Source organism: Budorcas taxicolor, chromosome 7 (genome assembly GCF_023091745.1).
Source record: "Budorcas taxicolor isolate Tak-1 chromosome 7, Takin1.1, whole genome shotgun sequence".
Taxonomy (NCBI): domain Eukaryota; kingdom Metazoa; phylum Chordata; class Mammalia; order Artiodactyla; family Bovidae; genus Budorcas; species Budorcas taxicolor.
Window position 1 is genome coordinate 62,582,967 of NC_068916.1, and position 27,233 is coordinate 62,610,199.

The 27,233-nt window shown below is 37.3% G+C and overlaps 1 protein-coding gene across 1 annotated transcript in view; it reads left to right on the forward strand.

The window, feature by feature from the left end:
• Positions 1-25,782, forward strand: part of G3BP1 (G3BP stress granule assembly factor 1) — a 28,994-nt gene extending 3,212 nt beyond the window's left edge. The window contains exons 2-12 of the mRNA XM_052642516.1: positions 9,532-9,644; positions 11,899-11,980; positions 12,399-12,572; positions 16,356-16,446; positions 17,228-17,321; positions 18,307-18,508; positions 19,728-19,829; positions 20,330-20,441; positions 20,657-20,785; positions 21,571-21,680; positions 24,644-25,782. Of these exons, the coding sequence (XP_052498476.1) occupies positions 9,550-9,644; positions 11,899-11,980; positions 12,399-12,572; positions 16,356-16,446; positions 17,228-17,321; positions 18,307-18,508; positions 19,728-19,829; positions 20,330-20,441; positions 20,657-20,785; positions 21,571-21,680; positions 24,644-24,850 (1,398 nt within the window). The 5' untranslated portion in view covers positions 9,532-9,549 and the 3' untranslated portion in view covers positions 24,851-25,782. The remainder of the gene's footprint in view (positions 1-9,531; positions 9,645-11,898; positions 11,981-12,398; positions 12,573-16,355; positions 16,447-17,227; positions 17,322-18,306; positions 18,509-19,727; positions 19,830-20,329; positions 20,442-20,656; positions 20,786-21,570; positions 21,681-24,643) is intronic.
• Positions 25,783-27,233: the final 1,451 nt, after the last annotated feature.

The following is a 27,233-nucleotide window of genomic DNA, read 5'->3' on the forward strand; positions in this document are numbered from 1 at the left end:
CAGTTAGATGTGTTTTTTAAAATATTTCAAAATTCAAGTATAAATTGTATATTCATTTAATTGTGCTTTAAGACTGCCTTGGCAAGGTTTATTGATTTTAAAAAGGAAGATGATTGTTAAAGTAGGTAGGTAAGAAAAGCTTTTTTTCCCACCTCTGGCTAGTCAGTTTTTAACAGCTATAGGACATTTAGTACAATACTGTCCTTCCAGCCATGGAGCTAAATTTGAGGTTCAGCAACTATAATCACTTGTCGTTGGTGAGCATTCTGTGGTGAACAACTACATTTATGTTTTTAAATCTCAAAAATCAGCATTCTGTTTATTTTTTTAGTATCCTTAGTCAGGCCATCTGGCTTTGGTTGGGAAAACTTAATTGCAAACCTGATGATTAGATGAAGAGGGTGAAGAGTTAGGAAAAATTTGCACTTGAAGACTGGGAAGAGGAAGCTTTACAGAGCAGAAAGTAATTAAAAGTTCTCTTGAAGACTGTGGTCTTTGTAAATAAAATCAAGGCTTTAGATGACATGAAGTGATAGGTTTCCACTTCTGACCACTGGCCAGTCTTTTATGTCATATTGCTTAGCTGTTTAGCCTGTGTGATGTATTTCAGATATTTATTTTATTTTTATTTTTTTATTTTTTTGTCTTTTTACTTTATTTTACTTTACAATACTGTATGGTTTTGCCATACATTGACATGAATCCCCACGGGTGTACATGCGTTCCCAAACATGAACCCCCCTCCCACCTCCCTCCCCATAACATCTCTCTGGGTCATCACCGTGCACCAGCCCCAAGCATGCTGTATCCTGCGTCGGACATAGACTGGCGATTCGATTCTTAGATGATAGTAAAAAGCAAATACTAGAGATGGTTCATAGAAAAACCTGGCTTCTTGCGTGGGACACACTTTGACTTGGTAGGAATGTCATCCTTAAGTGGCCGTGTGGCAGCATCATTGCTTGTTTGTATAACCCTTTATGTATTTTTGAAGTTGTTTCACACATTTTAGGTGTTCTCATGTTTTTGCTTGTAAGACCTAGAGCCCTGTAACCCAAGTAATTGTCTTAAACTATTTTGTAAAGCTTGTGGTATACCTAGTAGAGATATGTGCTAGATATATTTCCCTATTTAAAATTTCAAGGTTTTAGAATCTTGGAAGGCATCAGGGGCACCTGCCTTTTTTAGTTTTGTTTTTTTTAACCTGCCTCAAGTATACCCCATGTTTATCAACTGTCTTAAGCTTACTCCTGGCATACATCCACCTTTTATGAGATCTAAAGCATAGGAAATTCATGTTTAAGGAATTTGATGGATGAAGTATTATAAAAGTATTTTTTCATCTTAGGCCAGATTTTTGCTTAATTGTAAATCTAGTTGACTGGGTTTTACTGCTGGATTGTGGGAGGGATATTAAAAACCAAGAAAAGTTAGTGAATTAAATTTCCCAATTCTTAAAGTTTTTTTCTCTTGGGGAAACTTGTTTTTGAGGTAATTTTAGATTTACAGGAGAGTTGGAATACAGACATGTCTTGTATACCCTTCACTCATCTTGCTTGTTAGCATCATAGCTAATCATGATGCATTTATTGACAGTAAGAAATTGACGTTGATAAAGTCCTGTTAACTAAAGGACTGACCTTACTTGCATTTCCTTAGTTTTTCCACTGGTGTCCTTTTTTCTGTTTCAGAATCCAGTCCAAGTTACCACATTGCAGTTAGTTCTCCAGTCTCCCTGGTTTTGCTCCTCTGATCTGTGCCAGTTTGTTGTATTTTCTTTGTGTTTAATGACTTTGACACTTGATCTCAATTTGAGTGTACTTGGTGTTGGGTAGACTAAGGTTATAGATTTTGGAGAAAATACCAGAGGTGATTTAGCCTTCTCACCACGTCCCAGGGCACATAATATCAATCCTGGTTGACTTTAACCTTGATCACTACCTGGTGGTAACCAGGTAGTATTTCTTTCCTTTGCATTATTTTCATTAGAAGCTAGGCACTAAGGAAGGAGAGCCTTAGAATTTGTGAACATGTATTAAAGCTGCCACTGTAGGTAACTGAACATTTTTGGGGGAAAACACTTAAGCAGATACTCTGTTTCTCTAGTTTCCCTGCTAAATTTTTTCATTTTTTAGTAGACGTTGCCTGCAGCTCTTGAGGTGTTCTCATGGTGACTCTATATTTCCCTTGTTTTTTCTACATTTAAAATTCTTTTGTAAGAAAGGTGTCTATTCTCATTTAAAAAAATTACTTATTTGGCTGTGCAGGGTCTTTACACAGGATCTTTAGTTGTGGCTCTGAACTCTTCATTACGGCATGTGGGATCTAGTTCCCTGACTAGGGATAGAACCCACGTTCCCTGCATTGAGAGCACAGTTTTAACTGGTGGACCACCAGGAAAGTTCTGCTGTATTTTTTAAGAACGTCATTTTCCCATTTTTTAAAATACTTTACCCATTAATTTTTAGATTTTTAGTTATTTTAGGGGGTTGTAATCCAGTGTTCTTCTAACTTATTTTTGCTTCTTATTTATTGCTTCAGTTGTTCTAGTTTTGACTTGTGTCCTTTTGATTGCCTATTATTATTATTTTTTAAAGCATTTCCTTTGTCAGGTACTTCAGACTCACCTTGTATTTTTGCCTGTCCCATTTCTCTGATGAGTTGTCAGGAAGTGCTTTGAAAGAGGGTAACAGGTGGTGAATGTGAGGAGTTTGGAAAGTAGATTGAACTGTATTAAGTTCAGTGATGGTTATGCTGCTCTTGCTGTGAGCTAGAGTAGCTTGGTTTCTGCAGTAGTTTCTCTGGTTCCTGGAAAGCATTTTTATTTCTGATGGTTAAGCCAGATTTCACGTGTTTGAATACATAGCATAGCCTTGCAGCAGACTTCACAATAGTTTAGTACACTTATGTTAGTAGACAGAAACCCTCACTGTTTATTACTTAGTGTTTTTGATAGGTATTACAATAGAGTAAAAAAAATTCCTTAAATGTCTCTATCTCAAAATTGACAGATAACATTTTGCATCACTCTTTTAAATTTGCTTACTTTCCTATGTAGGTTCCCATTCTGCTCTCTTCTTGTGAGACTATCTTTGGTCTTTCCAAGCTGTTATATTAGTGGGTTAAAAAATAGCTTTATTGAGGTATGATTGACATACACTAAACTGCACATACTTCAAGTGTAGAATCTGACAGCTTTTGGTGGTGTTTATACCCATGAAACCATCACCACAGCCAAGACCGCAGTGAAAATAGCGCTTATCCCCCAGAGTGGCTCATGTGCCTTTGCCTTCTCTCTCTCTTGTCCACTCCCCCTCCTCCTCTGCCCCCAGGGATCCCTTGCCTGCTTTCTGTCACTGAAGATCAGTTTATACTTTCTAGAATTTTTATATAAATGGAATCATACAATACGTGCTTCTCTTTTTTTTTTTTTAATTGCTGACTAAGGCACAGAGGAGCCTGTGGGCTGCCGTCTCTGGGGTCGCACAGAGTCGGACACGACTGAAGCAACTTAGCAGCATTGACTGTTCTGGTCTGTAAATATACAACAATTTGTTTATCCATTCACCTGCTGGTAGAAATTGGTTTGTTTCCAGCTTTTGGCTATTACAAACAGAACTTCTTAAGAAACTGCCTAACTTCCAAAGTGGTTGTACTGTTTTACATTCCTGCCAGCAGTGTTTGAGTGTTCCTTTTCCTCAATATCCTGGCCAACACTGTATGCTGCTGCTGCTGCTAAGTTGCTTCAGTGGTGTCCGACTCTGTGCGACCCCATAGACAGCAGCCCACCAGGCTCCTCTGTCCCTGGGATTCTCCAGGCAAGAACACTGGAGTGGGCTGTCTTTCCTTCTCTGCAACACTGTATAGTCAGCCTTTGAAGTTGTCACCCTGACAGATATGTCAGTGGTACTTTACTGTGGTTTTATTTTGCATTTCTGTAATTACCGATGATATTGATGTTCAGCATTTTTCATAGTTTCTTTGATGAATTGTCTCTAGGTCTTACACTAATTTTTTATCGGGTTATTCAGCTTTGAGAGTTCTTTATATATTCTGGATACAAGTCGCTTTCCAGATATTTACTGCAAGCCTTTGCCTTTTCATTCCCTTAATAGTCTCTCTTGCAAAGTGAAAACTTTTTTGGCCACATCACCCAGTGTACAAAATCCCAGCTTCCTGACCAGGGATCAGACCTGCACCCCCTGCATTGGAAGCAGTGAGTCTTAACCACTGGACCTCTAGATAAGTCCCTGAAAGGTTTTAATTTTGATGGGAGTTCACATTATCAATCTGTCTTATTATAGAATACATTTTGTTATATCCAAAAATGACCCAAGGTCATTAAGATTCTCTTTAGAATTTTTATAGTTTTAGGTTTCATCTAAAACTATTGAGTTAAATTTTAATATACTGTGAAGCTTGAATTGAGGTTCTCTCTGTGTATATGGATATACAGTTATTCCAGCACGATTTGTTGAAAAGAACACCTTTTTTCTACTGAATTGTCTGCCCTTTTGGAAATCAGTGTCTGTTTATGTGTGAGTATATTTCTTTATTCTGTTTGGTGGGTCTATTTGTCTATTTTTATTTCCAGACTATTTAAAAAATATATTTACCTGTGTATCTGAACAATGTACTATTTTACATATACTGAACACACTTAAATGTTTCAGGGCTATCATACGAGTACATATTTGGCAAGTGACTGTGTCTCTTAGATCTAGTTCTTACTGACTTAATATGACTGCTATAAATAGGGTGACTTTATATTGTAGTTTCCCAGAAATATCAATTGTGTCACTTTTTAATCTTTTAAGTGCCTATGTGACTATCTTGGGGCTTCCCAGAACCTGCCTTCCAGTGCAGGAGACACAGGTTGGATCCCTGGATTGGGAACATCCCCTGGAGTAGGAAATGGCAACCGACTCCAGTAATTCTTGCCAGGAAAATCCCGTACATAGAGGAACCTGGCAGGCTATAGTCCATGGATACAGTCCATGGGGTGGCAAAGAGTTGGGCATGACTGAGCCACTGAGCAAAAATATACATGATGCTTTGTTTATATTTTTTAAAGAGTAGAAATTTTTACACGTAACAGTGTGAACACACTAAAATCATTTTATCTTCATGATGTATGTTTTAAAAATTAAGATAACTAAGACGTGCACTTGATTTAGTTTTACAGTTTAACTGGACCAGTTACATTCTGTGGGCATGCAGGTGAGTCTTCCTATGTGGCATTCATGAGTGGAACAGTGTTGTCATCAAGTCAACCTAGAAGTTCAGTAAAACATAGTTTTATATTAGGTGCTTGGGCTTTTTGTAGTCCAAGGGTATTCTACAAAATTATTCTTAAAGGAGATAATCCTGTTTTTATTTTGCTAGCAAAATGGTTAAGGAAATAGTCTTCTGGGTGACAGAAAATGGTGGAATGTAGAAATGTTTTCTTTTGTTACAGTTAATAGTTACAATATCAATATATTGTAACAGTTAATATTAAGTGCTTACTACCATACACTTAGTTCTTGCAGTTATGATTTTAATTTAATTTTATTTATTTTTTTAATTTTTATTTTTTTTATGATTTTAATTTTAGAGATGAAAGAACTGAGGGGCACTAGAGAAATTGTTTCTAGCTCAGGAATACAGTAGTGGATATATTTCTAAGTGGCCACGTTTTCCTTTACTTCTTTAGAACAAGAACTGTTCTGTAATTCCTCTTTCTCTAACCTAGGACCTTTAAAGTATTTCTTGAAAAAGTAAGATAAAGTATAATTTTTAAAATATGTTTTTCTTATCCCCCATACCCCTTTTGGCTTATTATGACATATGACAGTCACAACGTTACAAAGTTGGATATAAAATTAGTGGAATGTAAACTTGAATGGAAGTGAGTGATTTCTTCCCTTTCCCTTTATTTTTGCCAGGTCCTGTTTCTTTCATCACTGATCTTTCTAGACTATATTGATTTCCGAGTGATTTGTAATATATGCCCCCAAAAGTTTATCCTTTAGATCTGAAAGCAGTGTTAAAAGAGAGTGATCTCCAAATTAGATATATTTGGAATGTTCAGCAGACTTACCACTTATTTAGACTTGGGAGAGTGGCATGTTATATTTTAGGAAGTCTCCCAGTCTTCACATCAGCAGGAGGAAGGAGGATTTGCTGTTGATAATTAACAAGGATAAGACTGTCTAGTTTAACAATTTCTGATTGTGGTACATGCTTCATAGTCCACCAGTAATGTATCCATTGGCTCGTGCTGTTACATAAGTAACAACCAGAATCCATAATATTCTAAATTTGCAAAAGCTCTTCTAGAAGGACATAGTGTTTCAGGAGTATTTAATAAATAAGGGAGGATCTTGAGAAATTTTTAGCCTATATTTTCATTGGTATGCATAGTTTCTAATTATAATAGATCAGGAACTGATAAAACATTAGTTTTTCTGAGAAAATGCAATTTGATTTTGTTTGCTTTCATTATTTTAGATAGAATTTGAAAGAACTGAGAGTTCTAATGAACCAGGGTGAGACTATTCTCAGAAGGTACGATGTTAACATATTCCTCATAGCTTCTGTTTTATGTTTGAACTAGAAATGAAGATGGAGATTTCAGAGAGCTAATTTACCAAATAAGATTTTTCTGATGAAAATTGATTGAGTCTCATATAGACTAAATCTTTTGGGTTCAAATGCCAAAGGTTTCTTTTTTAAGTTTACTTTCAGCTGGGCTGGGTCTTGCTGCCTGTGAGCTTTCTCCGGTTGCAGTGGCTTCTCTTGTTGTGGAGCACAGGCCCTAGTGCATGCAGGCTCAGTAGTTGTTGCTCGCAGTCTCTGGAGTGTGGGACCAGTACTTGGGCCCCACGGGCTTAGTTGCTCCTCAGGATGTGGAATCTTCCTGGATCAGGGATCGACCCTGCATCTCCAGCATTGGCAGGCAGATTCTTAACCTCTCTACCACCAGGGAAGTCCTACAGTTTGTTTTTTACTGGAAATGCTGACATTATTCACAAAACTTGCAGAGTATGGTCTTAGATTACTGAAGAACTTCCCCAAACATTTCGTAGTCATTGGTGCTGTTGGGTGTTCAGTATTCTTAATTACTCTACAACATTTCATCCTTTCAAGATTTTTTTTTAACGTGAAAGCATTTTTATTTAAACTTTTGAGGCATAATTTCCAAATCACAAAATTATAGAATTTAAAAGTTCAATTTGAGAAGATTTTTAGTTTTGTACAATAAGCCATCACTCAAATGCGTTGAGTCCTCTCACCCCGGGCAGTTCCCCTCAGGTCCTTCCCAGTCTGTTCCCTCTCAGGCAGCTTAGATTTTTTTTTTTCTAAGTATCTTTGCTTAGTTTTCTCTTTGACTTTTTCTTAATCATTGAAAAAAAATGTATCTGCTGTCATAATCTGAATTCTGGACAACCTTGACAGTTCAGCCTGACAAATGAATGATCAAAAATCTGTTTTGCTTGTATAAAATTCTAACCAAAAAGAAAAAAAGAAGATAAACCTCTTTTGTGATGAAAATGATGAATGAAAAAAAGCTTTTTATTCATGAGTGTGTCAGATACAGTTTTGGAGCTAGAAAGTTACCTAAGAAATGGTCTCTTAAGAAACTTAACTCTTAAAGGAAGCTTGCAGCCTTCTTTCAAATGTTTTTATCTGACCATGACTTATGTAGAATTCTTGAAGCCATTTGCTATTTCAAGAATCAGTCCCCCCTCTTTATTTTAAGCATTGAAGCAATATAGTTTCTTAGCAGTAAAATAATGTGTATTCTGTTACTTTTTCTTTTTTTCTCAATTATTGAGATACAATTGACAGAAGTATTATTTTTAAATACTGCTACCATTTCACTTGAACTGATTGGTTAATATTTATTATAGATGAGCTTAAAGGAGAAACTTGAGCTGTAGTTTCCAATTTAATGGAACCATATAGTGCTTATAGTGTGAATATCATCTTTGGGAATCTGCAAGACTATGTGAGGTAATCCTGAAATAAAGTATCATCTATTTGAAACATTTAAAAATGCTAATTGAGACCCTAGTTTGCCAGATACTCAATTCTATAAACTGTTAAACTAATAAGAAACTTGGTGAATGATACAGATTTTTCTGAGAAGCTTCAGAATTATAATAGTTAAAGAAAAAAAGTCACAAATGAAGTAAAGATCAATTTGCTATATAAATATAAATATGTTTCCCTTTCTTGGCTTTATGGCAATGACCTAAGATAAAACATTGATGATAATGGTGTAATCAAGCTGATGGAGTTATTATTATTTTTTTCAATTTGAATTATCTAGATAATCTCAAAGGGAAAGGAGAAGTTGTAGATGTGGTCTGTAAGTTTTTCTTTTTCTTAACCTTTAATTTTGTAACCTGGAGGATTTTCATCATTTTGCGTGAGAAGATTGAATGTGGTAAGCAGTATTTGATAAAGTATTATTTAGAAATTTATAATGAAACTACTTAGCAGTATCAAAGGATACAGTTAGATTGATGTTATTAGTCTAGTTTCGTAGAGTTTGGTGAAACAAGTAATAAATGGTACATGTAATTTAAGAATAATGCTGTCATAGACTAGTGAAGGATAAACATCCTCACATCCTGCTTGTGCAAGAACCAAATTCAATCCATTTTGCCCATTCTTTAAGAAAACTGTAATGCAATTTCTCTCATTTCTTCTTTATGCTGTAGTTAATTATACATACCTCTCTTTGCCTTTATGTTTATAAAGCTCAGGGTGATTTTATGTCCTCGAATGAAAAATTGGGTGATCTCCTGCCAGATACTTTTTTGAAAGGGTTTTTAAAAGTAGTGAGCGACAGTATTTGAAAACTTACCATGTGCCAGGTGCCTTTTAAAATATTCCAGTGCACTCACTTAAAGTCTTAATTTTGAGATGGCAGGGATTCTTTTGTTGAATAAAAACATCTTGCTTGTTACTTTTTGCCTGTTTTCATTATTTGATCTTGTTATAAAATAAACTAAGCAGGTTAGAATTTTTTAAAGGTAGTAAAATCTCTGATTTAGACTAAAAATGTGGTATTGTGTATCTGTATTGTCGCACTTGAACTTAGTACTGTCACAGTAGTATGTTGTAATGTTACAGGTGGAACACTTCTTTTTTTTCCCCAAGTGGAACCCTCTTAATTGAGTTTACTAGCTTGGGAAAGTTGAAATGCATGTTGCAAATATGTACCTTTGACGTTGTTATGTTCAGTTTACAAAAATTGAATATTGGGAATAATGCTGAGTTAATTCTTCATAGGGATTTTTTTTTTCCCCCATAGCATTTGTCTGATTACAGTAAATTTGAACATATAACATCTCACTGGTCCGTGTGGGTTTGCTTGTTTCTTATAATGTTTATTCCTTTTAAAATCCAAGAATTGCTGAAGTGATCTTTTTGGTCTATTGAATCAGTCTCAGCTAAATGATTCAGTCTTCGCCCCTGCTCCTTTCTCCCTATACTTGATCTATCAGGTAGAACATACTTTATTTTTTTTTTTCCCAGGTTGAATTGACCAAAGCAATGGTTATGGAGAAGCCTAGTCCCCTGCTGGTCGGGCGGGAATTTGTGAGACAGTATTACACACTGTTGAACCAGGCCCCAGACATGCTACACAGGTAAAATTATTTTTCCCTGAGTATCACCTAACTCTGTGTTTTAATGAGTATTTAAGATGCTCTTATTCCCTCAAGAGGGAGGAGACATATATATACCTATGGCTGATTCATGTTGATATATCACAGAAACCAACACAATAGTGTAATTAACCTTCAGTTGAAAATAAAAAGATTCTCTGATTTATTATGTGCTTTCTAGGGTTGTTGTATAAAAATGCTTTGTAAGTACCAAAAAGTGATGGGTATTCAAATTGTATAATAGTAGAATATGTAAATGTTTGAAAATTAGACAAAGTTTCCTATATATTTTCAGAAAAATAATGCTTTAAATATAAATATATATTTGTACTTTTGATTTATTTATTTTTTGCTTATTTTTCTCTTGGTGAACCATGAATTATTTAGTTATGAGTGTATTGAAGGTATAAGACTGTTTGTTTTCTAACATATTTTTGTGTTAATATGCTTTAAAAAATTAGGATGTACTTTTTTTGTGGAAACGATTTGTTGTAAATTAAAACAAACGTATGAAATAAACATGGGAGTCTTTAGAAAAACAATGCTATTTTTTCTGTGTAGATGCAAATATTTTTATTATGCTGTGTGTTAGCTATAATGTTATCTTACAAGGATAGTATATGTATCATATTAATTTTAATATCCGTGAAATTTTTACTTTCTAAAAAAATTGTTGTGTTACTCCACTAATGATGAATATATAAGTTGCTTCCAGTATTTCTTCCTATAAACAATGCTGCAGTGTAGAAAACTCCTCAGTCTATTTCTGTGGAATTATTAGACTACTTTTTAGAAATTTCAAAATGTATGTGTATTTGTTGGACCAGAACTAATTTTTCTCCTTTACCTTTCTTGATCTTTATAAAAAAAGCAGCTCTTAGTGTAAGGTCCTGGGGAATAATTACCTTCATTTCACAGGTAAAGACACTAAGGGCTTAAAAACTTGCTGGTATTTATAGGACTATTGAGTGAAAGAGTTAAGTCTTTAAACCATAAATATCCCCCTTTTTTGTTATTTTTTGGTCAATTGTATTCTTTGCTTTTAGTAGTTAGATACATTTAGAATTTAAAATGGAGTAGGAGTTTGAACTAACTAACCAAATATATTTCTTGTCACTGTTGTTACTTATTGATTCTAACACATGTATTTTTTCACGTTTAATCTCTGAGGCACATTTTAGATACAACAAAAAGTGGATTAGCCAGCAGTGAACTAAGTGGCTGGCTGATGTGGAGCCTTTTAATAACTTAAAAAGTTGAAAGGTAGTTTGGGTATCCCTAAGGGCCCAGATCTGTCCCTTTTTTGGGGAGCAGGGGGGAAACAGTCAGGATAGAGAAAAATATGGGTTGGTTTGTGAAAGATTGTTTGTCTAGAATACAGGTGCCAAGAAATCCTAATAGTGATTATCCCCGAGTTAGGGCATTGCGTGTGTGTGTGTGTGTGTGTGTGTGTGTGTGTGTGTGTTGGCAGGGCTGGGGTGGAAGTTGTTGGCACCTTCATAATTCAGTATTGTAATGAAAACAAAACAGTTGAAGAAATAGGTGAATTAAAGGTATGGAGAATTAATTAAGTCTGAAGCTCCTAATGCATCAGCAAAAATGGAACTCCTTAAACCCTTCTGCCTGAGTTACTGGGTTTTAATAGGAATTCATCACATGCATTCTCATACAGAAAAGGATTCTCCAAGACTATGGAGAGAATAGCTGTTTAGTCTTGTTCAAATCTTGCGACCCTTTGGATTGTCGCCCACCAGGCTTCTCTGTCCATGGAATTCTCCAGCCAAGAATGCTATAGTGGGTTGCTATTTCCTTCTCCAGGGGACCTTCCCCACCCAGGGATGGAACCTGAGTCTCCTGCATTGGCAGGTGGATACTTTACCGCTGAGCCACCAGGGAAGTCCATAGATGTCCTTATATCAAGACTACCTCTCTTCTCCATGAGTGAAAACAGGAACTTGAGTGTTACGTGGCCTTCCTGAGGTGCACTACAAGATCCCTTCCAACACAATCATTCTTTCTTGAGACCTGGAACTTGTGACTTGCAAAAATTCCTTGACCAAATTCATTCCCATTCAGCAAATGTTATGAATGTAGGGGGTGGATGCATACAAAGATGAGAAAGAAAACACATTCGTGCCTCCAGGAATGTACTAGTGAAGCAGATGGGTTCACACGTGAACAGTAAATAGCTGGTCTTAGGATGCTTACAGATGACAAGTATCTTTCTGTTTTACAGGTTTTATGGAAAGAACTCTTCTTATGTCCATGGGGGATTGGATTCAAATGGAAAGCCAGCAGATGCCGTCTATGGACAGAAAGTAAGCATAACAAGCTTTATGTAGGCTGTTGATCAGCTAGGAAATAACCCATAGAATTTGAAAATTAAAGTTGTCAACTTCTGTTTGGAAATTTAGATCTTCAGTAACTACTTGATTTATTAGTTACTGAAAATTGTTTTGTTCATTTGGTGTGATATATTCTGAAGTTTTTTTATGTTTGAAGATAATTGGTTTTAGCATGGAGATCACCTATTGTAAACATGTTTAGATATGTTAATTAAAGACAATAATTTTAAAAAGTCAGGGTGTCACTGGAAATATAGTATATGAAGACAAATTACAGTGGGGTCTCTGTAGTTTGTAATTCAGATGTGCACAGATAAATGCTCTTTGTTGTGTTAGAAAGTTTTTGGTTATTCTTGGAGATTCTGCATTATCTCTTGCCTTGATTCCTTAGGAAATCCATAGGAAAGTGATGTCACAAAACTTCACCAATTGCCACACTAAGATCCGCCACGTTGATGCTCATGCTACTCTGAATGACGGTGTGGTGGTCCAGGTGATGGGCTTGCTCTCTAATAACAACCAGGCTTTAAGGAGATTCATGCAGACCTTTGTCCTTGCTCCTGAGGTATGAAAAAAAAAATACAAAAATTTGTACATGTCTTTCTAAAGACTAATTTTTGAAATTTTAAATTTACAGAAATAGTACAGTAGTAACTCCTACATGTTATCTTACCCAGAGCCACATTTGTCCACACATTTATAGTTCTATTTTTTTTATATAATTCCATTTACCTTGTGTTTTAATTCTAAACTGTTTGAAAAGTAAATTGGAGACATTATGGCTAGTCATCTTCAGATACTGAAGTGAACATTTCTTAAGAATGAGCACTTCATTTTTTAATCAAAGTCAGGAGGTATTTATGGGATTTCCTGGTGGTCCAGTAATTAAGACTTCCCCTCCCTCCCAGTGTAGGGGGCCCAAGTTTGATTCCTGAAGGTCTCCTGGAGAAGGACGTGGCATCCCCCTCCAGTATTCTTGCCTGGAGAATTCCACGGACAGAGGAGCCTGGCGGCTACAATCCATAGGGTCACAAAGAGTCAGACATGACTGAGCGACTAAGCAGCAGCAGGGAACTAGATCCCGTGTGCCGCAGCTAAGACCTGGCACAGCCAAATAGATAAATAAATACAATATTAAAGAAAATTGTGATACAGTTATTCATCTATAGTCCATATTTAAATTTTGATTACTGTTCCAGTGATACAAAGAATAGTATTTTTTTTCCTTATCCAAGATTCAGCTCATTATGACACATTGTGTTTAGCTGTTAATGTCTTTTTAGGCTCCTTTAATCTGCTGTAATTCATTAATCTTTTGTTTATCAAGATGTAGACTTAGCAGCAGCAGCAGTAGACATTTTTAAAGAGGACAATCAAGTTACCGTGTAGAATGTGTCAGTTTAAATTGTCTGGTAGTTCCTTATTAGTTTTAGGTTATATGTGTCTTTCAGCATTTGTTATCATTAGTCCTGTTATTACCAGAGAAGGCAATGGCAACCCACTCCAGTACTCTTGCCTGGAAAATCCCATGGATGGAGGAGCCTGATGGGCTGCCGTCTGTGGGGTCGTACAGAGTCGGGCATAACTGAAGCAACTTAGCAGCAGCAGCAGCAAAAACACATATTGGTTAGCAGTGGAATTAATTAAGAGAGTTGCAGTAACTCTGAAGGACGTGAGATATTAGTTGCTCAGTCGTGTCTGACTTTTTGTGACCCCATGGTCTATAGGCTGCCAGGCTACTCTGTCCATGGAATTCTCCAGGCAAGAATACTTCAGTGGGTTGCCATTTTCTTCTCCAGGGGGTCTTCCTGACGCAGGAATCAAACCCCAATTCCAGGCAGATTCTTTACCATCTAATCCACCAGGGAACTCTACAGTTTGCTAAAAGGAGAGATGAAGGAGAAGAAAAGAATATGTGTGTGTACATATATATAGCTTCCCTTGTAGCTCAGTTGGTAAAGAATCTGCCTGCAGTGCAGGAGACCCCCGGGTTTGGTTCGATCCCTGGGTTGGGAAGATCCCTTGAAGAAGGAAATGGCAACACACTCCAGTATCCTTGCCTGGAAAATCTCATGGACAGAGGAGCCTGGTGGGCTGCAGTCCATGGGGTTGCGAAGAGTGGGCACGACTGAGCGACTAACATTTACACTCAGTCCTGTTATTAGTATTACTTAGCTAACGTGAATGGTCACCAGGTTGACATGTAAAGTTAATGTTCTGATTTTTATCATCAGAATGTAAATAGTGCCTGCTTCTTTTTTATTTATTCTATTTCTGGCTGCGCTGAGTCTTTGTTGCTCTCTACCTGGGGGCGAGCTGGGGCTACTCTCTATTACAGTGGCTTCTCTTGCTGTGGACTTAGGCTCTTGGTGCGTGGGCTTCAGTAGTTGTGGCTCACGGGCTCAGTTGCTCCAGGGCTTGTGGGCTCTTCCCAGACCTGCATTGGCTCGATGGGTTCTTATCCACTGCACCACCAGGGGATTCCTTGTGGGCTTCTTTGAGACTGTGCATGTACTTACGTTCTTCATCAAACTTTTTAGGTATTAGTTTTAAGCATCCATGAATTCTTGCTATTCTGATGGGTGCAAATGGTGATCATCTAAATTTTTTTTTTGTCTATTCGTTGGCATTCTACTGTAAGTAGCTTTACCTTTTCTCCTATCTATCATGGGATCTTTGTTTAATAGATTTAATTAATAACTTATCGATTTCTAAAATGTCCCAGATCTGCTAAGTGTGAACCCTTTTGAGTGAGTTTGGTTTTTTTGTTTTTCTGAGGGTTTTTTGGGAACAGGGCACTCCATGGCACAGGAGGTTTCAGGATCACCTTGCATTTTCCCTGCTCTATCCTCCACTCCAGTTTTGGAATCAACTGTTTCTTCAAGGAGTCCTGTTTTTTTTTTTTGGTAGTTATCATGAAAGGACCACAGGTTTATGTTGATTAATTGCATTTGAAGTTTCTTCTCGCCTGGTCCAAAATGAGCAAAGTTAGGAATCCTGTCTGTGATCTGTGTGAGCATGTGGAAGGGGCTCATGATGACTTGCTGGCTGAAAGTTTTCTCTGGCATTACCCTTAAGATAATTTTCTGTTGAAGGACAGTGAATCTAAAAATCCCTGTCATTTTACTGTTTAAATATAAAATAACTCTGTTTGAAAAATCATGTGAAATCAGTTTTGTCATGATTTCTTGAGAAGGCTTAGATTATCTGTAGTGTTAAAATTCTTGATTGACTTAAATATGCAAGAAATCATGGGATATTAATAAATTTACTTATCTTTCAAGAGGAAGATTTCAATATTACCTTAGTATAATGAATTGTTTCATAAACTGTCTTATTTAATAATCAAAACTCTAGTATGAGTTTGTATCCCTCATTTTACAGGTGAAGAAACAGTCTTAAAAATTGAATGACTAGCAAATGACCTAGATTTCAGCATAAGTGGGTCTTATACCTAGGGTAGGCAAACCTTTTTAGCTATACCACATTTGAGGGCTTGTGTTAGTATTCTTGGATACAGATTTAGGGGATTTTAAAATATGTAGTTGGTAATAATGTATTTATTGTTCAAGAAATGATTTGAGATTTGGCCTTTGGCAGCTTAAATAATTGGTCAATTTTTAGATAGTCATCTGGTGGTATTTTAAGCACTCGGTATATATGAGTGCTTCTTAACAAACATGTTAAGTCTTAAAATCTTGGAGATTTTAACCTATTTGAGGGTAGAGCAAGGATCTTTTCCACCTTGACTTAAAATTTGAGCCTGGATAATTTTGTTGTCAGGCCTATCTTGTGTAATGTAGGATGCTTAGCGACACCCCTGCCCTCCACTCAGTAATTGTCAGTTCTGCTCCTCGATGGGAGAGCTGAAATGTCTCTAGAAGTTGCCAAATGTCTGTTGGGATGGGCAATACTGCCATTAGTTGAGAACTAATAAGTCCCTTGGACTGCAAGGAGATCCAACCAGTCCATTCTGAAGGAGATCAGCCCTGGGATTTCTTTGGAAGAAATGATGCTAAAGCTGAAACTCCAGTACTTTGGCCACCTCATGCGAAGAGTTGACTCATTGGAAAAGACTCTGATGCTGGGAGGGATTGGGTGCAGGAGGAGAAGGGGACGACCGAGGATGAGATGGCTTGATGGCATCACGGACTCGATGGACGTGAGTCTGAGTGAACTCCGGGAGTTGGTGATGGACAGGAAGGCCTGGCGTGCTGCAGTTCATGGGGTCGCAAAGAGTCGGACACGACTGAGCAACTGAACTGAATGGCCCAGGGTAATTTGGTGTAGGGTAATTTGGAGTTTGAAAAGCCTGCTGATAAGTGAAAACTTTTTGTTGGTATTACAGGGCTCTGTTGCAAATAAGTTCTATGTTCACAACGATATCTTCAGATACCAAGATGAAGTCTTTGGTGGCTTCATCACTGAACCTCAGGAGGGTAAGTTACTTGTCTAAATTTTTTTTTGGATGGCATCAATTTGACTTGGAGAGAGTGTAAGTTTCTTGAATGGTTTCATAATTCTCTGTATTTTTCATTAGTAACTTTTAATTGTTAAGATATAAGAAATCTCGGCAATTTTAATCTACTTGAGGCTAACCACTTAGTCTACGCCACTGGTATTGATGGGACGCATCGAACTCCTAAGTTAGTAGACAAGTTATGACAGCAGTAGTAGCATCTTGGTCACAGTTTGTGTAGGACTCTGCAGAAGTTTAGATGGTACCTCCACCGCAGTGGGGTGTGTTACTAGAGTGGAACCCTAAGTTTTAGGAATTGAAACCTTGTAATGGTCAGCATATATAAGATGCTCTGGAGAGAGACTGGATTTTAGTGTTTTCTATATGACTGAGAATTCTAAGTACTTTGTATTTATTTAAGGCTGTAATACAACAACCTTACAGATAAGTACGTTATGTACTGTTGTTCCCATTTAATAAACTAGGGCACAGGAGTCATTTGCCTGATGTCATATAACTAGTTAGGTGGTAGACCATTTGTTGGATTACCTCAGATTCCATGCTTGTAATCCAGACATTAAAATAGCCTTAATTCTGTCCTTAAATCCTGTCTCATGATTTTATCCAGTTGCCCTATTTTCTTTATCTTTTATGTGTATGTACTCATATCATTGCCTTTTTTTGTCATGATGAACATTGTGAAAGTGAATATATTTGAATTAAGTGAACCACAAAGATGTTAAATTTTTTTCCTCATTTAGAATCTGAAGAAGAAGTAGAGGAGCCTGAAGAAAGACAGCAGACACCTGAGGTGGTACCTGATGATTCTGGAACTTTTTATGATCAAACTGTCAGGTAAGGAAAACTTTGTTCATTTGTCCAGAGCTGCATGAAAACTTGGGTTGTATAGTCTTGTTTGCTGGAGGGCAGCCGTAATGCTCAGAATTGTCTCAGTGATAATTTCCCAGAAGAAAGGTTTTGCTTTTGGTGTCTAACATAAATATATAAAGCATGTTTAATATAGATTGCACTCTGAGGCCTACTTAAATAGTATCCATAAGTAGCTTTTTGGTTCAGTTTTTTTCTTCACCATAAGTGGAAATAGATTTGGGGTTTATCAAGTGTTAATACATAAAGGCATAGCATTAAGTGCTTTGAGAGAACTAGAAGGCGTGATGGGACTGACTTTACTCACCTGGGTTGCTGGTTGAAAATGAAGATTCGTTATCCTGCCACAAGCCTACCAAATGAGAAGTTCAGGAGGAAAGCATATGCAGTTTTAAAAAACTGTTCCTATGACTTATGTGGAAGTTTAAGAACTATTTTGAATTACAGCTGATTTATTTTTTTTCCTCCAAAATTCCTTGTGTTTTTGGCGTGAGAAAATGTTTTGGTTGTAAAAACCACATGACATTTTAACCATTTTCAAGTGTACTTTATAGTAGTGTGAAGTATATGCACACAGTTGTGCAACAGATATCTAGAACTTTTTATCTTACAAAACTGAAACCATACCTATTAAGCAGCTCCCTTCCCCTGCTGCCCACCGCCTGTTAAGAGTTTTGTGATATGTGATAGGTAAATTGTGATAATTTGAGATTTTGAGAAAGAGTGGTCTAGTTCCTTTTGATATGGTTGATGCATTTACTTAATCAGAATCTAGCAAATCTGACTTGCTCATCGAGGGCTTTTCTGAAAAGTTCTCATGTTTTAATACTCAAATACATAATTTGTAGATATTTGTGGGAGGAGGGAGCTATTTTTAGGTTCAGGTCTCTATAGGAATTTCTTGCTAAATCAATGGAAGCAGAATGATATTTCTCAAATTTTACTGTGAAAGCAATGACTTAGAAGAACATTTAGAAGAACCTGTTGCTGAACCAGAGCCTGAACCGGAACCAGAACCAGAGCAGGAACCTGTATCTGAAGTCCAGGAGGAAAAGTCTGAGCCAGTATTGGAAGAAACTGCTCCTGAGGATGTTCAGAAGAGTTCTTCTCCAGCACCAGCAGACATAGCCCAGACAGTGCAGGAGGACTTGAGAGTATGCTGCATGTCTTCAGTTTTATTCTGCTTCTTTCTGTTGTAAAAAATCTCTCTTCTCCTTTTTCGTTGCTAGGATGACTTTTGTAGGTGAATTTTTGTATTCATTTGGGGAAATTCTTCCATATTGAGCCATACCTTAGATAAGATGCATATTGCTTTATAAAGTCAAAAGTAGTTTTTTCCCTCCTCTAAGGAAATTTGAATACTTTCAGACAAGAAGTTTTGGGTGCTATATTGTTGCCATATCAACAAACTCTTTTTAATACTACATTCAAATTGCATGTTACTCTGTGCTTGTTACACAAAAAAATGATAGTGTATCTTCAAAAAAATAACATGGCACAGCAGACTTTTCCTGCCCTTTTCTGTGAAATCTAATTGAGGACAACTTTACAGTAGAAGTAGAAACTAATTGTAATACGTTCTAATTAGAAGAACTGATTTCAACAGTTTGAAGCTTCTCAGTTACCTCTCATGAGTCACACCAGGATGACACTGGCTGAACTCACAGAGCCTTTACAGCTGATGCTCTGTGAAGGAGTGTGTTAGTGCTGTATTTATGCGGCCAGGGTTCTTAAACTGTTATTTGTCTAATTAAGTGTCTTGAAATTTTCTGGGCATTATTCTATGGGAACTGTCAGTAACCTCCCTGGTTTGTAGTTTGCAGCTCTGTATAAAATAGGTGTGTAGGTGAGTAGTAAAGAGGAATGGTGACATGACTGTAGCTTGCAGGTGGAAAATGTTTATTGGAGTGAGAGTAGATGACAAGTTAGGTGGTTTAACTGTAGTAGTCCTGGAAGAGGTAATGACATCTTGGATTAGGGTCATGGCAGTGAAGATGGAGAGATAAGAGGTAAATAAGATCTGGTGATTTTGGTACTGATTGAAATAATTCAAGAAAATTCTAAAGGTGGTATAATTGGATCACAGAGTGAGAAAATCAAAGGAGGAAGAGCTGGCTTTGGAGGGAGAATTTTCTTGGATTCACAAACTTTAAATTGAGTGGAAGTAGCTGCTCATATTTTGCTGATGCTTGATAAGTCCTAAGGAATTTTAGTACTAAATTTTAAGTGGTGGGGCAAGGAATCTCAAGTTACTTATAAACCATCTTGCCTCTTGAGAATGTGATGCACATATAATGTACAAGAAATCAAAAGCCTAGAACTTTTATATTGTTTTGCTAAGTATTATAACAACTCATGGTGGTGTTCCCTTAGACCTTTTCTTGGGCATCTGTGACCAGTAAGAACCTTCCACCCAGTGGAGCTGTTCCAGTTACTGGGATACCCCCACATGTTGTTAAAGTACCACCTTCACAGGTGAGTTTATAATTAAATTTGCATGTTAGGCAAATTTACTTATATTTTCACGTAATGTGAATTTAGAGAGGTTTAACAGATAAGACAGGGTTCCCTGGTGGCTCAGTGATAAAGAATCCACCTGCCAGTGCAGGAGACACAGGTTCAATCCCTGGGTCGGGAAGATCCCCTGGAGAAGGAAGTGGCCACCCACTCCAGTATGCTTGCCTGGAGAATTCCATGGACAGAGGAGCCTGGCAGGCTGCAGTCCGTGGGATCTTGAAAGAGTCGGACACGACTTGGCAACTAAAGAACAGCAACAGCAACAGATAAGGCAGAGGAGAATGGGTACAAGGTGATTTTTAATGTGTTTTTATTTTTGTTTGTTTGGGTTTTTTGGGGGGAGTGGCGAGAGAACTCAAGAATTGTCATTTTCTAGTTCTAAACCTTATTGTTCGTTAGAACACTTAAAAAGGAAAAAAAGATTAACTTGCTTTAATTTTGATGCATATATTTTTCAGCCTCGCCCGGAGTCTAAGCCTGAATCTCAGATTCCACTTCAGAGGCCTCAGAGGGATCAGAGGGTGCGAGAACAGCGAATAAATGTTCCTCCCCAGAGGGGACCCAGACCAGGTGAGAGCTCAGAAGGGCTTCTCTCCGCTGCACATGTTGAGGATGAGAGCTTGTTTTGGGAGGGCAGTTGATATTTGTGGGTACTTAGATTTAAAAATACACTGCAGAGTGAATTGAATTATCTGTGTTTAGGGGTAGAGAGAAAACTGCTGAATGGGACAGTTACTGCAGGGTGTCTTCTTTCTCATTGCTTGCTGGTTTTGTTTCCTCTTCAGTCCGTGAGGCTGGTGAGCAAGGCGATGTGGAACCCCGAAGAATTGTGAGACATCCTGACAGTCACCAGCTCTTCATTGGCAACCTGCCTCATGAGGTGGACAAATCAGAGCTTAAAGACTTTTTTCAAAGTAGGTTATTAAGTTTTTTTTTTCCATCTTTGTTTAAGATTTAGTTTTAATTGGAAGATAGTTGCTTTACAGTGTTGTGTTGGTTTCTGCCAAACAACAATATGAATCACCCCTAGTATACATAGGCAGCCTCCCTCTTGAACCTCCCTCCCACTCCATGTTGTTGAGTTTTCAACACTAGATTCATTTGCTCTCCAATAGAAATAGAAGATAGTCACACATGTAATTTTAAGTTTTCTAGTAACACTTTTTTTTGAGATATATTTATCTATTTGACTGCGCTGGGTCTTTGTTGCTGCACTTGGGCTTTCTCTAGTTGTGGTGCATGAGCTTCTCTGCAGTGGCTTATTGCAGAGCACCAGCTCTAGGGTGCTCGGGCTGCAGTGGTTGTGGCACACGGGCTTAACTGCTCTGCGGCATGTGGGATCTTCCTGGATTGGCAGGCAGATTCCCAACCACTAGATCACCCTGTAGTTACACTTTCAGTTCAGTTGCTCAGTCGTGCCCGACTCTTAGAACTGGACAATTAAATTAGTATTTCACTTAACCCAGTGTGTCTAAGACATCATCTGAATATATATAAACATGAGATGTTTTCCATGATCCTATTGTAAGTCTTTGAAATCCTGTGTGTGTGTTGGCAGACAGGGCATGTCTTCTTTCAGAGTAGCCACAGTTCACATTCCCCATAGCCACACGTGCCTTGTGGCTGTTGGTGGACAATGTGCATGTAATATTTTTTAAAAGTGTTCTAACTTATTTGAGAATCTGTGTTTCACTTGCAGATTATGGGAATGTGGTAGAACTGCGTATTAACAGTGGTGGGAAATTACCCAATTTTGGGTTTGTTGTGTTTGATGATTCTGAGCCTGTTCAGAAGGTGCTTAGCAACAGGGTAAGCAATTTTTCATCTTCTATTTTTTTTAATCTTAATGTATTCATCCATCATTAAAACTGTCTTACATGTAAAGTGCAATTTATTCCAACCTGTCTGAGTAATATTTTTCATCATGTTTAACCATTATTAAAAGAACTGCCCGGGAACTTAGCAAAACTATCATATAAATAGTTTTTGCCTAAGTTGCGTGATGGAGAGTGAAGTGATTGTGGTTACCAGTACACTGAGATTTATGCAGTTCCTTTATTCGTTGTAAGAGATGAATGAAGCACTATGTTACTTTTAGCTAAGAACTTAGAATCAGTTTGTTTATCAGGGATACTTGCAATTTTCCTATATAACTGTTTGGGTATAACTATGAGGAGCATCTCCTTTTGTTCTTTAACCTGTCTGGATTTGGAGTCAGTCTGCCTTCTCCAATAGTAGAGGAATTTGTAGAATTGGAGTCTTGTTTCTGTGTCCTTACAGAGTCCTTTCCTTCCCCCACATCTTTCATTAGCAAAAAAGCTCTGTAGTAGTAGTCGTTGTAGAGAAAAACAAAGATATAAATACTGTTAATTTACTGAGATGGGTGTGGGAATTTTAAGACCTCACTTTTTTTCAATTGAGGTGAAATTCACATAACAAAATTAAACATTTTAAAGGGTACAATTCAGTAACATTTAATACACATTGTTGTGCAACCACCACCTGTCTAGTTGCAAACAATTTCATCAAGAGTAAGTCCCTTAACCCATTAAGCAGTCTTTGCCCATATCCTCTCTCCCCAGCCCCTGGCAACCACTAGTCTGTTTTGAGTGTCTGCCAGTTAAAGCGTATACATTTTATTAACCATGTTAGTTAGAAATGGTGCAGATCTTTATTTTCCAGTGGTTCTCCAGAATGTCTGACGTTCTCCAGAATGTTAGTGGATATACTAAACGTTGAATGCTGTGGTTATAAGTTAGCCTTCATTTGGAAATGTGCATTATCTATCAAACTGTTTGACCACTATTTTTGTTAAGCATCTCCTCCAAAACACTGAGAAATGTGGAGAAAATAATGGCTTACCTCACCCAGGACACAGGAATACTGAACCCAGAAATGTCCTGTAGGCCTTGTTGTAAATTCACCATTAAGCCTGTGATAGTTCAGTGGTCATACTTTTTGGTGCAGCCTTGAATTTGTATTTTCTTCAATGGTGTGATAATCCCAGTGGGGCCAAACAAGGTCAGACCTGATTGCTTCCTAGTTAATTATCCAAGAGGAGGGCTTTGGTGTTTTGTTGACATGTGGGTGAGTCATGGTATCTTTAGGCATAAGAATTGTTAAAGTTCCTCAGAAAGGGGTGTATGTCTGGTACCTTTTTTCATTCAGATTGCTTCTGTCCTTTTGATACCTCCTTAGAGATGTCTTCTATAACTACCTTTTAAAATATCTGCAGTCATAACCTCTTATCTTTCAGGCTTAAAATACTTCTGTTCACTGTATGTAGAACATTGCCAGGAATAGTGCTTCATATTAATGTGTATGATTTATATAGTGTATATATAAAATATTTGTAATATTGGATGTGTTGATATTTATATATGTACAAATATATGTTTAATCAGAGTATAAAATTGAAATTAGAATCAGAGCTCAAAGGGGCTTCCCTGCCCAACCCCTGTGCAGGTTTCCTCACATGCACTTTCAGATCATGTTTGTGTACTTTGGGAGCTTCAAATGTAGCTTGCTTTAGGTGGCTCAGAGAGTAAAGAAACTGCCTGCTAGGTGGAAGATCCAGGTTCGATCCCTGGGTCAGGAAGATCCCCTGGAGAAGGGAATGGCAACCCACTCCAGTGTTCTTGCCTGGAGAATTCCATGGACAGAGGAGTCTGGTGGGCTACAGTCTGTGGGGTTGCAAAGAGTTGGACATAACTGAGCAAGAAATGAGTTGGACATGACTGAACGACTAACACTTACCCTTACCCCACTGTCTGGGTAGAAGTTTACCTTATTCCCTTCAGCAGTTTTTTGTGTACAGAAATAGCTTGTAGAATATAACTGGTGTCTGTCCATGCTGCGTAGATTGAGTGCTTTACTTTCCTGTCAGTATGCCTGGGTTTACATTGCTCTTCTGTCACTCACTAGACTCGTGATCTGTGTAGTATGTGTTCTTTAACCTCCCTAGTACCAGTTTGCTGGTCTATATAAAATAGTTGTGATAATAACCCTTCAAGGGTTATTGTGAAGATTAAAAGAGATAATAAAAGTGAAGTATATAGACCACTTCTGCATAGTAAGAACTGTTAGGTATTTATTTTGAAAAAATACTTCTGTTAGAAAGCCACAGAATGCCAGCAAGGAACATAAATTAAGTTCATTGAAGTCTTGAGTAACCCTTTGTTTACTATTGTTCTTTTGGCAAAAAAGAAGACCCAAGACTCTTTTCTCCTGCACTAAGATCTGGTATTGTTATTTTAGTATTTTCCTGAATTCTGTTAAGGCAAATTGCATTTTCTTAAGGTTATATTGAAATGAAATTCATGATGTTTTTGAGATGTATGTGTACTTTGCATAAACATATACAGCAAAATCTTTCCACATTACGTGATGATGGGATTTTATTCTAAGTCTCCCAGTCCCTGGAGAAGGTGGCAATTTTTATTTATATCCCACTTACATAATTCTATGGGAAGGTAAGGTTTACTTGAGTAAGAGTCACTTGTACTGGTGTGTACAAGTGGACTTTTTAACTTTTGAACTAACTTGAATACCTGATCACTTTTTCATGTGTCTGTTAATGGAAAAATTAATGTGTTCTGAGTTTGAGACAAAAAGTGAACTGTGAGAAGGCAGCTCATTTGTAAGCTCCTGGTTCTTGTTTTTCTTTTTTTAGCTTTCTTTTATCTTTGAAAGCTCGCTCATAAGCTCTTTTGCTACTCTTTTGAGAGTAGTTCATAAGCACTCTATAAATCTCTTCACCTTGATTCTTACAGCCCATCATGTTCAGAGGAGAGGTCCGTCTGAATGTGGAAGAAAAGAAGACTCGAGCCGCCCGTGAAGGGGACCGCCGGGATAACCGCCTTCGGGGACCTGGAGGCCCTCGAGGTGGGCTGGGCGGTGGCATGAGAGGCCCACCTCGTGGAGGCATGGTGCAGAAACCAGGATTTGGAGTGGGCAGGAGCATTGCTCCAAGGCAGTGAAATGCTCTTCACCAGTCTTCAGGCAGCAGTACAAACTAGCTCCCACAGAATGATGAATTTCTTCAGCCAACCTTGGTATCTTGGAATATGATCCTAGTCTATCACAAACTGCTTAAGTTTGTACAATTTTACTTTTTGTGTTAATGGTGTGTGCTCCTTCTCTTCCCTGCTCCCCACCTTTTAGTCCGTCACTTCCAATTTTGTGGAATGATATTTTAGGAAAAATGGATTTTTAAAGAAGAAAAAAAAGACTGAATTTCTTTGCTTTATTTGCATATACAGACTGGATTTTTTTTTTTAACAGTTTCCCCAAAGGAATGTGTCTTGCTTCTTACTGACATTTGGTATGTTTCATTCATTGGACTATTTCTTACTTACTTTCTATGTGTTTCAAAAGCCTGTGAGAATTACAGGATTTGATAAACATTTTGAAGACCGGAGAAACCCAAATTGTATTCCTCTTTGAGAGTCATGACTATCTTCTGGTGTGGAGAAATTGCCATTGGAAAAATTGACAATTTTGATTCTCATTGATGTGGTTAAAAACTGAATAAAAGGTGTTCGAGTTTTCTTTTAAAACATGATCACAAAACAATTCTAAAATCTACTGTTTTTGACATTGGAATTTAAATTGTGAGATAGATTTAAATGTCTAGAATGCAACTGATAAGCTTTTCCTGAACTGTTAGTTTTTTTTTGAAGTAGAGTTTTTTTCATGTTTAATTTGTATTTGTAAAAAAAGAAAAAAGAACAAAAAAAATTTCCAAATCTACGTAACACAAAACCAGAGCAAAACTGTTGTGCCTTCTATTTATCTTTGATTCCAGTCTTGGCAATTGTTTAAAGAAAATAATAAAAAAAAAAAGACCCCTAGATTTGTTCTATCAGGTTCAGAGTATGTTGGGAATTATAACTCCCTTTTTTACCCTGTATGTCTTGTGTTCATTTGTTATGCCTTATTCTGAAATTGAGTTTCGAACTGGAATGCCTTTGAGTACAGATGCTTCTGTAGAGTCCTTTGACCTGAATAGTTCAGCATTTGTATTAAGTTTTATTTCAGTGTCTATTCCGAATCATAGCCCATAAGAAAGAATGTGACATTAATGTTGGACTTTGATGGTGTGCTTGAGTGAGTGCTAGGTTTTTTTTTTTTTTTTTTTAATCATAGCCATATGGTAAATTTTCTGTTTTGTTATGGTTCCCTTTTACTGGTGGGCATGCAGTGGGTATTTCTTGGAAATGGCCAATTTTTATTAAAACGTTTCTGGAAGATCTGGCGATATAGACTAATACTCGTTTTGCATAGTATGTGTTGAGTGCTGTGTGTGAGATGGGTGAAGGTTTTGTTTACACATTTGTGTAGCAAGCCTTTGTGTGATAACTTGTCACTACCAATTGAAGGACAATGAGGTTGTCAACTTAAACTTAGTTTTTTTAACAGTGTTCATCTTTAAGACTCTTGTTTGAGGCTAGTATATTAGTAGGAATAGGAATGTTTTGCTGTTGCTGGGAAACTAGGTTTACTGAAGGGTGTAATCTTAAATGAAGTTTTTGATGTTATCAGTTGGTCCTTAGTACCTCAAATATTTGAAAATTGGCAACATCTCCTTCATATATAACAACATAAAAAAACTTATATAACTGAATCCCGTGGCTGGTTTTTGGGTCAGTTTAAACAACTAGTTGGTAACCACTTCATTTGGCCCAGAATTAGAAGACATTCAGCTTGTACTTTTGTAGCTTATATTAAGCTTGTAGTTGAAAGAAGAAAATTTAGCCTGAGTTATTTTTGAGGAAAAAAATTAAGTTGTAACTATTAGGTGATAAAATATAGATAACCTAGGAATCATTTTTCATAAGTGAATTCTAAACCATACATTTCTAAATGTTTTTCCTCCTCAGAGCAGAGCTTTAAGGGCACTAACTAAATACAGTGTTCCTCAACTTGGGGCTATTGTTACATCCTAGAGGACATGCAGAAATTTGTGGGTTCTTTTGGTGGGGAGGCGGGTGGAGGGAGATGCATGCCCTGCATCTGGTGTTTGGTGAATGGGGGCCAGTGATGACAGAATGCTCTTGGAAAATGAAGCAGCCCCACTGAGAACACAGGGAGTCCTTACTCCTGTAATTCATGGTGGGTAGAATGGTGGGATAGGACAACTGGAGTGAAGACTCATTCCTTTGAAATAGAGTCTCAGAAAAATAGCAACTAGAAATCTCTCAGGAATTTTAGTAACAACTGCTGTAAGTAATTAATCCCAACTTTATTTGTACCAATTGTGTGTGTGTGTGTGTTTTAATTTGGAGAGGTAGCAATATACTATATGCTGCTTGTAATTTATTGCAGGGAATTCCTGCATAATTTCACAAAAGTTTGCTTCAG